The following is a 13,169-nucleotide window of genomic DNA, read 5'->3' on the forward strand; positions in this document are numbered from 1 at the left end:
GTCAATTTTTGTTCTTATGTAAATTACAAAGGTTGTCAGTTAAGTGAATTGCTGCCTCAACATTATAATATCCCCTTTAGGATCAATAAAGTACTATAGATTGACAGCTGATCTAAAAAGCTATTGTTTGGTTGAATTTTGGTACAGATATAAATTATTTTTTGCAATCCTGACTGACTGACTGTTTTATCTATCTCTATTATTCAGTCCAAAATCTTTGTTCATCTTTATTTGTGCACAAAAAAACCTGCAAATCTAAAGACCTTTCCATCAACCCTGAGCTGTAAGCAACTATGAGGTTACTGTTAATTAGAAACTGTTGGCATGCAAACACACTAAGTAAACATGGTGACCAGGGTAAACAGTACATCTGCAAAGCATCGGCATGTTAGCTTGGTGCTTCAGGTTCTGTCTTTCCTAACAACAGGCTCACAGATCTGTCGACATTGCCATAGATGGCTGTTAACCCTCCTGTTGTCCTCATTTACAGGCACCAAAAAATATTGTTTCCTTGGCTGAAAAAAATCCAAAAAATCAGCAAAAAAAATCCCCAAATTTCTGAAAGTTTGCAAAACCTTCAGGAAGAAAATTCCAATAATTGCTTAAAAGTGTCCCTTAAAAGTTTTATTTTTTTTAAAAAAATCCCCCAAATTTGGCAAGAAAATTCCTGTAAATATTTTCAAAAAAAGAGTAAAAATTTTCCCCAAAAATCCTAAAAATATCTAAAGTGATTACATATATATCAGTAAAACTTCTAATATTTTCTTTAGGAACATTCACAAAAAAATGTGAATGTTCTATACATATATATATATATATATATATATATATATATATATATATGTATATGTATATGTATATGTATATGTATATATATATATATATATACAAAAAAAATAACAGTGAAAACATCTGTCTTTGATTGTTAATACTTCCTGAGATATTGTTGTCCAAACTCAGCCTCAAATTTAAATGTGCAAAAAAAAATCTGTAAGTGGGTCAATAGGAAATTAAAAAAAATAATTTAAGTATTTGATATATCGAGTTTCACAGATACCATCTTAAATATCAATAGTTTATGATAAAACAGCTTCAAGCAGACCAGAGATGGTGAAGCTGAAGGCCCCTGATGATATGAGATAGAGTGACTCTATAATGTTGGACAGTTTCATTTAACATGGCTATATTTATTAATATATTTTTGGGAGTAAAACCTGTGACACTCTGCATACAGTCCTCTGATCATTCCCACCAACATGCCCATCACCACAACATTAGTTACAATCATCTGTCACTGCACCCTGGACTTCCTAACCAGCCACCTCCAGACTGTCAGGTTAGTAAAGCACACATCCTCCACCCTCAGCCTGAACACTAGTGTTCCTCAGGGGTGTGTGCTGACCCTCTCTTCAGGCAACCTGACAGCCTGGTGTTCAGTTAGCAATCTCATTTTCAACAACAAGAAAACAAAGGATTGTAATGGAACTCAGGAGGGCGAGGTGAACAAACCTTGGCGTATTCCTCGTTGATGGTGAGGCTATGGAGAGAGTCTCCAGTTTTAGAATTCAGGTGACACACATCACTGAAGAAGTGTCTTGGTCCATACAAACCTCCACAACTATTGGGAAGGTTCAGCAGTGCCTCTTTGTCCTGAGAAAGCTCAGGAGAGTCAGTCTGCCACAGAGTCCTCTGGTCTACTTCTGCAGGTGGACAATGGAGAGCATCCTACCATGCTGCATTATGGTTTTCCAGCTCCACCAAGAAGGACCAAAAGGCTCTGCAATGGTTCAATAAAAGAGCCCACATCATTACTGGGACTCTGCTGCCATCTACTGGGGACATGGAAAGTACTGAATAGAGTGATAAATAGAATTAGAACTGAAAGCTACCCACAATATTTTGTGACAAATAATAGAAACAGAAACAATAGTAATTAAGTTGTACATTAATTTTAAACATTCTTTGTAAGCGTTAGACCAAAACTAGCAAATGAAATTAAAGGTTCAAGGGCTACAATGGCTTAAATAAATGACAAAAGAAAAAAATAGAGAAAAAGCAAGTTTGAGTAAAAAAAAAAGAATAGTTTTCAGAGGAGATTTAAATGAGGATCTCTAGAAACAGTCAGACTTGTAATGAATTAGTAGATCAAAGATGTAGGCAGGAAGGTTCGGGGTGAAGTGGTCAAATGTGGCACATTCTCATCTTATCAGTCTGAACATGTGTGATCACAGGCTAAAGTTGAAGTAAAATTAGTTTTAATGTTCCATTTTAATTCAGTCGCACAACTACTTAATGAAAAAAAAAACCACAAAAAACTGTTGCATCCATGACAAAATAAAACCGAATCCATTAGTTTGGTGCAGCTAATATATAAAGTAGCAGCTCATTTAAGGCTCAGATATTAGCTCATAGGCAACTTTTACCAACATAACAGGAAGTTACACACAATATAGAAGACTATGACAAATACTCCAGTGTACAGAACATGTATGTGTTGTATTTTTCTCAAATCAGAGCAGTCTGTTAGACAGCTAACACCATTAGCACGAGTGAACGTGGATTAGACGTTCGGCTAACGCTGTTAGCTCGCTAATGTATTTAGCACAAGTCAAGCTAGCTGCCTCATGCTAGGAGTTAACTCACCCGCGCAAAGTATCACGGATTAGCGGAGAAAACAGCGGCAGGTCTGTCTAGACTCAAATGGAAAACAACAGGTGGGACACTTATTGGTTATATTGAAGTAAAACCACATTAATTATTATTTTATTATTATTATTTTACCTCCTGTCTGCTGGAGACCAGAGGAAGTGCAGTTTGAGTGTGAAGCCGTTTGGACGTGAGTATCATATCTTGGTTAAAACATTTTTGGAATTTGGCAGCTTGTGGATGGAGCATGCGACAGTTTGCTGTTAAAGGAATGATCTCTGTGAATGTGAGGTTATCACCATGATGATGATGCAGTTGCCAGTCTCGAGAAAAGCATATAAATAGGAGAAACCTTAGACAGCAAGGGAGACTTTGAAAGAAAAACAATGGGCTGCAAACACAAGTTCAACAACTGAGAAAAAACAAGACCCACACCACAACTTTTAAATTGCTGCAATGAAAATAATTATTAAAGTCAATATCTAATCTTTTTCAGTGTATATAATCAACAAATAAATGATGATATTATAATATGGATAAAGAGAAAGCTTTATTGAGTCCTGAAGGGAAATTATCAAGCTGAGCAGTAGATAGACTATATAAACTGAATGAATTAGCTTTAAAGTGATGTACAGATTAACGCAAAACAGTTATAGTACAATAATATAGCCTCATTATTCATGAAGCTACATTATGCATATTGAGTACTTTTACATTTGGTACTTGAAGTATATAAATATACTTATAGCGGTACATAAATATACGTCAAGTACCAAATGTAAAAGTATTTTAAGCATATTTTGATCCAATTTTGTATTTTTAAAAGTATTTTTACAAGTATAAAATTAAATACATTACATGTACTTAAAATAGAATATTTCTACACTGTAGTATCTAAATACTTCCTCCACCACTACAAAATGGAGATCTTTATGTTCTCTCTCTTTGTAATTGTCCCAGCCTTCATGTAAGCTATTTATCACGTCCTACAGGACAAAAACCTTAGATATGTTCATTTGCATACTAGCTACAGTAAAAGTATATGACTGTCTATACCAGTGAATGAATGGACCACTAATTTGGGTAAAGGGCCTGCTGGAGGTGTAGCAACTTCACTGCTTTGGTTAGTTTTCAGAGCAGATGCTTGTGATAGTAGGAAAAGCCCAGCAGTTACTAATACCACTATTAATTCACGTGTCACTATACAACATCGTCACAGCACTGTGATTATAATTTAAATATAGAAGAGGAAGGAATGGCCAAAGTTTCCTAATCTGGAATAGAAAGATACAGAAATAAATAAAAAGTAAGAAAATTAAAAACGAATATATTCAACATGTTGATTACAAATATTTTAAGAACTGGGTATATCCCCTCAATGCAACTGAACTCTAAACTACAAACCATGAGACAAAGGTGCCACCTAGTGATGACAACAGACAATTGCCTGTATGTAAACAGTGATGGAAAGCAACTAAGTACTCTTACTCAAGGACTGTACTTAAGTACAGCCTTGAGGTACTTTGCTTGAATATTTCCATTTTATGCTACTTTATACTTCCACTTCACTACATTTCAGAGAGAAACATTGTACTTTCTGCTCCACTATATTCATAATTTAATGATGTCTTATATGATCATTTATCAGGCAGATGGACTAAACCAGCAGTTCTACTTAATACTTTAACTATATTTTGCTACTAATAGTTGTGCACTTTGACTTAAGTAGTGTTTTTTCATTGAATTTCACTTGTAATTTTAGTATTTTTAATGTTTGAGTAGATTGTCATCCAAGTTCAGAGTATCTCTGAAGGTGATCAGAACATTGGCAGTGGATCCTCTGGGTCTTGTGGGTGTGGAGTGGGCCCTCAGAGGATCGGTTTGCTCCAGATTATCCCGTGGATGATTGATAGGATTGTGATCTGGGGAGTTTGGAGACCCAGTCAGCAGCTCGGTCTTTTGTGAACAACAGTGATTGTGTGTAATCCTGGTGTCTGACACCTGTCTTTTCTACAGGGGCAGGAAAATGATGGTGCAGTAATTACTCCGCCAAGGAATGTGGCAGAGTTATGTAACAATCAGCGTTGGTTTGTCTGTCTGTCTGTTAGCAACATTACTCAAAAACGGACTAAGAAATTTGGATGAAATTTTCAGGGAAGGTCAGAAATGACACAAGGACCAAGTGATTCGATTTTGGCAGTGATGCAGCTTATAGTCTGGATCCATGGATTTGTTAAAGATTTCTGTATCATTGCGAGATAGCAGCACGGCGTCACTGTAACTATGACACCAAGTGATCACTACATCAGCTGCCTGCTGACGATCACATGATTGCAATCCTGTGACAAATCAACCGCTGCCGATCAAGAATTTTTTAAAGATTTCATCCGTCGGAAATCATACGACGACTGAGTAGCCTTGGCGGAGTACTGCTCTCTCTGAGTGCTTTTCTTGTTTTGTCTTGGCTTTAATTCCTTCAGTAAATAAAATCTCAAATTTTACATTTTTCACGTGTCAATATGTGCCAGTTAGTCATTTATTTTGACAGAGATGCATGCCTAAAATATGAGCCTGCTATTAAAGTGTAGGTAAAGATTCATTTTTTAAAATGTACATATAGTGTTTTGAACAACCACCTATCCCATATGGTGATATGACCTTTCAAAGTTTACCCCAAATGTGCTTTTTAAAGTTATTCCCATTCAATTATGACAAAAGCCATGTGAATTTTGACCCACCCGTGTACTTCAAGGGTCTGTAACTTTTAAAAAGATATTCACTTTATCAAGACAATTTTTTCAATACTTGATTAAATATGCTAAAGTTATTGGAAATAAAAACAACAGCTGATTTAAAGAGGGTCTGGTGGGAACTATTGAAGTATTTGGTTTATTTTAAATGGAAAAACTTTCACTCCACTTGCCAGTGGTTTTAATGTTGAGACTGACTGCTCTATGTGTCACAGATTTTTTTTGTAAATTAACTAGAAGAAGCAACCAGTATTGAAGTGTTTGGGAATTTAGAGTCACTATTTGATATTTTATTTGTTTCTGGCTGAAATATATTTTGATTATTTAGCTACTGGTGTGACGTTTATAAAGACGTAACAAAAACATTTCTCTTTACTATTCTGATACAAATTTTAAAACATCTGATCAGACATGGATCAATTATATTGTATAATAATTGTAACAAGAAAAGCACTCAGAACACACAATACTCCACCAAGGCTGCTCAGTCGTTGTATCATTTCCAACGGATAAGTCCAGATAAGTCTGCAGCGGTGGATTTGTAGTAGGATCACAATCATGTGATCATCAGCAGACATAGTGTTAACCTGTTTGTCATAGTTACAGTGACGCCGTGCTGCTATCTCGTAATGATACAGAAATCTTTAACAAATCCATTGATCCAGACTATAAGCCACATCACTGCCAAAATTTAATCAGGTGGTCCTTGTATCATTTCTGACCTGCCCTGAAAATTTCATCAAAATCCATTAGTCCGTTTTTGAGTAATGTTGCGAACAGACAAACAGACAAACGTACGCCAATCATCACATAACTCCGCCACATTCCTTGGCAGAGTAATTAATGGTCATTTGACTGTTTCAATGTGTTCTATGCAGTTTCTTATGTATTTTCTCAACAGGTATCTAAAGACAAGTTTTGCAAACTGGTGGCAATGGGACTGATCTGCTGTTTATACCTCTTGTAAGATTATTGTATCATTATTACATTTATTATGCAGCAAAATAAATCTCTTTTGCTGTATTCACAATTAGTCAACCACAATCTTATGCAAAAGTAACACTAAACTAACTTTAAAATACTAAAAAAGATCCAATAGAGAAAAATTTTTTGAATGGCAATATCAAGTGTACTGCTCTAACTTCCATCTGGATCAGTCACCACCGCTCCCTCCCCTCGTCTCCCAGCATGCAACTCACTCCAACTGTGACTGTAACCTGTTTAAAATCTCTCAACTGATCCCTCCAAGTACAATGTGTATCTGAGGCAATGAGGTGAATCCATACCATCATTTAGATGTAATGCCTGACTGCCAGAAGATGGAGCCCTTTTCCACCAAATAACTCAACACCCCCCTGGTAGTCCAGAGCTGTAGACCTCAGGGGTGGAGGCCGCAGGGAGCAGGGAGGTGTAAGGACGTTGGATGCAGTTAGCGCCCCACTGGGATCCTTTGTGTGGGTGCTTGGAGGCAGCTTGGGCTTACTGCCCCCATTTGCACCATATGCCATGAGAGGCCTCTCTGTCACATCAGTTGAGGTGCGCTGTAGTGATGGCATAACTGTCTGCAGAGCTTTCAAGTGCACATTCACAGTCGCTGCACACCATTCATCACTTCTTAAATGCAGTATGACTGGATGAAGGGCAGGACTTTTAAGTTCAGTTTGCTTTTGTGGACAGTTTTGGACCATAGATTCCCCTAAATGTGCACCATTATGGCATTAATTCACAATATGAAAAAATAAATGTCAAGTTAATTTAATATGCATGATACTTTATTGATGGATGCCTCTGAAGATGTGTTTGATGCTTATGTGGTGACTTTGGTGTTCATAATGACAATCTGCTGGAGGGTAGTTGATGAACCTTTTCATTTTTAATTCCATCTGCACTAAAATTATTGATTTTAGGGGCTTCTTTTGAACTATTTAAGCATTTTCAAGCTATTTGTGGATGACCTGACAGCTGCAAAGCTTGGCTTCAATCAAAAAACTTGAAATCTCTTGTGGGGATGTAAAAAATAAAAACAAAATCCTTGGACCATGGGATGTTTTTAAAGAAGGTGTTGTGCTGCTTGGAAAGGTTCGCACCACAGACATTCCACAAAGGACACAGAGATAATCCTTAGAATACATCAGTTTAAATGTATCCATGAAAACAAAAACACTTTGTTTCATTGTGTAGCTGAGGCATCAAATGCCCAAAGGTAAATGTAACTCATCTGCAAAGTGTTTCACTAATTCATTTGGAGAATTGTTACGCATTTAACTACATTAAATAGTTCTGATAAAATGAAATCTTTCTCCCCAACACACTCGCTGTTACATTTTATGCAAAATAGAATAGCAGCATTGATTTATTTGGAAATAATTAATCCAGAGAAGCACTTCACTATATGCTTATCCATATGCATCAGGATAAATAGGCCATTTTCTGGAGGATCATTCATGACATCAGCTATTATCTAAACTGAATTCCAATAACTAATTTCATTTTATAACTTAAAACGCAGCTGAAGCCCCACTTACAATCATTTTGAGGTATGAATAGCAATCTGGTTGTAGTGGATTGGCTACGATGGAGAGTTCAATTGAATATCTGGTTGTCTTTCACTAAACGAAAACGAATCTTTCACGATTTCACTGTTTGACCGCCCACTGTTATCGTTTTGATGAACATTTCACCCCTAAACGGTGAACTCCATGCTCTACAAACACAAAGGTGGATTTCACTGATAGCGCATCTTTATCTAGCCTGCACATGTACTGTACAGACAGTAGCTGCACCGACAACGCCAGCTAGGACAGGTAGCATAAAGACCAACAACATATCCATTTAGTCGTTTTACTATTTAATAACACGTAGCATAATAATAACATTAATAATAATACGGATCGCAGAAGTAGCAACATTAGCTACAAATGCGTGAAAGTGAACGCACGCATACACGACGGCTAGCTTGTTAGCTACAATGTCAGCGTGCCTTAAACAGGTAAAAGAGTTTAGTAGTTAAAAGTGTTTAGCCCTTAATGTGACTCACAGCTGAAAGGCTACAGCTACAACGTTGTACTTTCTTCAGTGAGCCGCTCGCACACGAAGGTAACCTTGTTAGCAATGTTAGCAGTGATAATAAGCGATTGTAACCTAACACGCTAAAGTAGGACGCCGTCGCCCTGTTAAGCTAGCGTCCAAACGGCTCACTTAGAACGAAGACTTCCAGAAAAAAATCGTTGATATTAACTCGCAATGATGCGAAACAGTAAATATAGTCGCACTCATCGTGATACGTAAGAGAGTAAGTGGATTAAGTCAAAGTGCTCGGAGCAGCGTCGTGTTAATATTGCTACGGCTTGCTAAGCTAACGGGCTAGCGCACGACCGACTCGTTAGCACAGAATTCGGTTGACGGGTGGGGAGTCCAAACAGGCGTGAGGTGAACTCCGGCGTGCCGCAGTTTGTTTGCAAAAAAGAGCACTGGTTTGAAAACCACACGCAAGGACACGCATTTTTCCGCTGTCTACTGTCAATTCCTCAAAATGGGGTCTGCTAACGTACGTCTCCGCCATTTTGTGACAGGTTTTTCATTGAGCAAAGGGGTACGTGTAATGGTTGAATGTAACCCCATCAAGAAGATATCCGCTTGGCAGTTGCAGGGAAAAGGGATCAGGAGTAATTTTCAACCATCCCGTGAGATAAAGTCGTTTTGAAGTGGTCAGCAAGGGATAGCAGCAGCTTACTGCAACGTTTACAAGCCTCCAGCAACAGATTGTACCAAGGGGGGAAAAAAACAGGCACTGGAGTGACCATATGTGGACGAACAAAAACTTAGTCAACACTGTAGGCTTTAAAACATATTAATCACACATTATAATCACATTATGCCTGTTGAACTGACATCATAATATGTTTATTACGCCCATTTACTGTTGAAAATGACCTCAGAACTAAAAAGTTATGTCATATTATGCCAAATCAAGCTTCATTTATAATTCAGAACCTATATTCAATTTAGTAGCATTAACAACAATTTGATAAATTAGCTTACAGGCAGTAATAATGAAAAAGCACATATAAAACAATACATAATAACACTGCATATTACATACTATATAACCTGAAGTTCTTGTTTTTTATATAGATGTTAGAATAAATTATATCTGTGGGAGAGAAATGGTGCTGCAAGACCTGATTTTATTTATACAAACAAGTATAATTTAAAATAAATCAAGTTGATACACTAGAAAGTTTAATGCGCTGATATTTTAAATACTACTGTGGGGAATATCAGGTAATTATATATCAAATATATATTTGTTCCTCTGGAGATACTCTGCTGCTAGATACTTATTTTGAAGCCAGTTGTAAAATATACTGTAGCTTCACTGTCTAAAATTCCTTCAAAATGAAAAAAAATTAAACATAAGAGATCTTACATGTTGATATATTATGCAAATCAAGCTTAATTTAGAATTACTTAGAATACCTGTATGTGTCATGTTTTTAATTAAGATTTGTTCATGGTTTATTTGGTTTCATGACATGAAACCAAATAAATAAAATAAATTTAAAAACGTGAGTAATATCTATCTGAATTAATCGAAACGTATGCAAAAATATATTTTTCAAAAATACTTTATGCATTAATATCAAGTTACATTCAGTTCAGTAGTACTTACAGCAGCTTGGCAAATTAGCCTGCAAGCAATAATCATTAAAAAGCACTTTGAAAACAATACACCATATGATTGCAAATATGTTAACAGACGCACTGATTTTATTAATTGTTGGAAAAAATATTATTTTTGTAGGAGATGAATGGCTTTACTTTACATCTGTAGAATAGTAGACATTTTTAAATTAAAAATTAATGTTCACACAGTATATGATTTTCTACACTGTTACTTCTAAGTGGCTACGTGATACTTAAAAAGGTTGCTGTGGTAAATATTAAATATTGATACATCAAATTTAGTTAAGAGTTTTCTGTGAAACTGTCCGACTGCTGTTTGACAAACATCAGTGATGTTTGATACTTAGTTTGGAGCTGAAGTTGTAGTAAACCTACTACGGCTTCCTATGAGTGTGAAATAAGTATTTTAACATTAAAATGTAGGGTTGCCTTCCATTACACGCCTGGTCGGGATAATAAGGGAGCTATGTTAATTAGTGTTATCCCCTCCCCCCACGGGACATTTCCAAGTACCTCCTGACCCGTTTTCCAAACACTGAGACGAGTTGTCAGACGGTCCCTAAAAAAGAAAACAGTCTCTATTGTTTGAGCAGCCGCTCTGCTCTGGACGGTGCAGTGTCGCCTGCGGCCGCAGAGGGCGCTGCACGCATGGCAGGCCGGGCTCCGCGGCCTTCACATCTTTTTGTCTGAGAACTGGATCCCTCTGCCGCTCTACAGTGTGTGCGATAGCCTCGGAGCTGCGTCCGTAACACACTGTCAAACCACTCCAAACGAATACAGCCGCGACCAAAAGCATTAATTCAACACCTTCTGCCATGGCGTTTCTAATCTGCCGGTAAATCGGTCGTATTTGTGACTGTTCGTTGGAACTTAGTCCGGGCTTGAATCGGGCTTGCTTTCTGTGTGCATCAGTCTTTATTAGCGAGCTGCCGCTCTTCTTGCTATCAGCTATTTCTTTAACTTTTTAAACACTCAGCTTGGCGAATGACTGAGCGCCGGCGGAGTATGGGATCCTTGGTGTCTTAAGAAGCGACTGAAGTGGGGTTTTACCGTTTTTGCATGCAAAAACAATGGCAAATTCGACGGGGAAAAATCTACTAGATCAGCGAAGGAAAGGACAGGCTTTCCTGGACGAGCTGCGGCAATTTCACCAAAGCAGAGGGTGAGATTGGGGCGTCTTTATTCCCAAGAAATATAACTTTAAATCTGCATTGCATGTGACTGAGAGTTAGCCGAAAGTGTTATTTAAACATATGTGCATTTATTTCTTGTGTTATCCCAACAGATCGCCGTTCAAGAAGATTCCTATCGTGGGTGGCAAAGAGCTGGATCTGAATGCTCTCTATATCAGAGTCGTCTCTTTAGGTGGATTTGCTAAGGTGAGTGGGAACTAAAAGTGTTTTTTCTCCACACTCTGCTGTGTGTGGACTCCTCGGTGGACCACTCCACAACTCCGTGTGGGCAACACGGGACAAGTGTAACCCTCCAGAAAAGCGTTAGTGGGTCGGTGTTGGCCTTGTGCTAGTTTGCCATGTATCTCTATGCAATGTGGTGGCTTGTGTTGTTGTGTGGTTTGAATTGAGAGTCCAACCGCTCGGAGTCAGAGTGCAGTTGGAGCGACTCAAAATTAGCGGGCACGTTTAACATCGATTATCGGCACGGAGCCCGGCCTCGGAAAACACCGCTTAGGACATAGCGTTTCGCCCGGGCTTTTACCGGTAGTTTTCGCCCAGGGGGAAGCTTGCATTTTCTTTCTCGCCATAGCCATCTTTCTTTGGCTTCATGGCTGATCACAAAATGTAGGCCTCACAGGCCCATGTAGTGAATACAGTAGCTCCCGAAACCTGCTCCAAAACCAAACGGTTCGCCGCAAGCTAAAGCATTTGTTTATTGATGGAGACAGTTTACTGGAGTTTGGCCTCGCTCGATTTTAACGCCGAAATGGGAAAAGTCAAGTTAGCTTGTTAGCTGTGGAGCTAACTAGCCTCAACAGTAACGATAATGTCCTAAAGGGACTCAGACAGTTGTACTTACTGATGTGTCAAATGTAAATATGTCCCGTTAACAAATACACTACTGCCTCATTAAACTCTACTGACCGTCCCCCCCACATTTATCTCGTTGAGTATTTCCACACATTTTCAGCACTTTTCGGAAAGTTATTGATTAGTGATTGCCTCATTGGGGGGGACCTGTAGCAGAGCAGATGGCTGCAGTGTAACCGCTCTTTTTTTTTTTTTTTTGCTTTTGCCGGTGTTTTCTCTGCCTAACCAGCTCTTCTCCCTCCTTCAGGTCTCTGACAAAAACCAATGGATTGAACTTGGAGAAGAGTTTAACTTTCCAAGGAGTTGTTCCAACGCTGCATTTGCTTTAAAACAGTACTACCTTCGGTGAGTAGCATGGCCATGCAGCTCTGTGCCTCTCAGGTAGCATGTGGGAAGTGTTTACAAATGTTCAGATGCAGTCAGCAGGATCTAGGCTCTCCGCTCTCCTCTGCTAGGAAGCTGCACTGGTACAATATTGCGAAGGCAAGCCAAGCTCTACATTGTGTACATTTGGCACAGCAGGTTAGATAGGAACTCACTCATTTCTTCCACATAAAAAAAGAACACTCTGATCTGTCTTTCATAAAATGTAATGTGTGTCCAAAAGTCTGGAACATAGTTTTTTAGAGAAGACATTTAAGGATGATTGTGTCTGTAATGACCTTAAACCAACGCTTACGCCTTTCTGGAAATGGTGTAGCCAGAAGACATTTGGTTTTGATGCTCCACTGAGCAGATCTGGGTGCTCTGATGTGTATTTCATGCAGGCTCCCAAGTCTGAACACAGTCAGCTGCCAGTGATGGGAGTCTACTCTCCCCAACAGCTGGCATTTGTGGTTTTGGTGTCGCTGCTTTCTCTGTACTCCCCCTCCAACCCATGCAACGATTGTTCCCATCACTAGCACCTGCCTACAAGGGATTGCACCTGTATAGCAGAGAAATACATCCACTCAAAGGATATTTTGCAAGGTGACATCAGGAGTTTGTATTTGTGCATTGTGAAAAGTTGGCTTTTGATGCGAGCTGCTGCAAGTGGCTAATT

General features: G+C 38.4%; 1 protein-coding gene across 2 annotated transcripts in view; it reads left to right on the plus strand.

The window, feature by feature from the left end:
* The first annotated feature begins 10,616 nt into the window (after positions 1-10,616).
* arid2 (AT rich interactive domain 2 (ARID, RFX-like)) overlaps positions 10,617-13,169 on the plus strand; it is a 50,336-nt gene continuing 47,783 nt past the window's right edge. The window contains exons 1-3 of one of the 2 annotated variants that reach the window (XM_035957499.2): positions 10,617-11,244; positions 11,368-11,461; positions 12,375-12,472. In XM_035957499.2, coding sequence (XP_035813392.1) covers positions 11,153-11,244; positions 11,368-11,461; positions 12,375-12,472 — 284 coding nt within the window. In that variant the 5' untranslated portion in view covers positions 10,617-11,152. The remainder of the gene's footprint in view (positions 11,245-11,367; positions 11,462-12,374; positions 12,473-13,169) is intronic. The other variant, XM_023290422.3, reaches the window with a different exon arrangement.

Source organism: Amphiprion ocellaris, chromosome 21 (assembly GCF_022539595.1).
Source record: "Amphiprion ocellaris isolate individual 3 ecotype Okinawa chromosome 21, ASM2253959v1, whole genome shotgun sequence".
NCBI classification, from domain to species: domain Eukaryota; kingdom Metazoa; phylum Chordata; class Actinopteri; family Pomacentridae; genus Amphiprion; species Amphiprion ocellaris.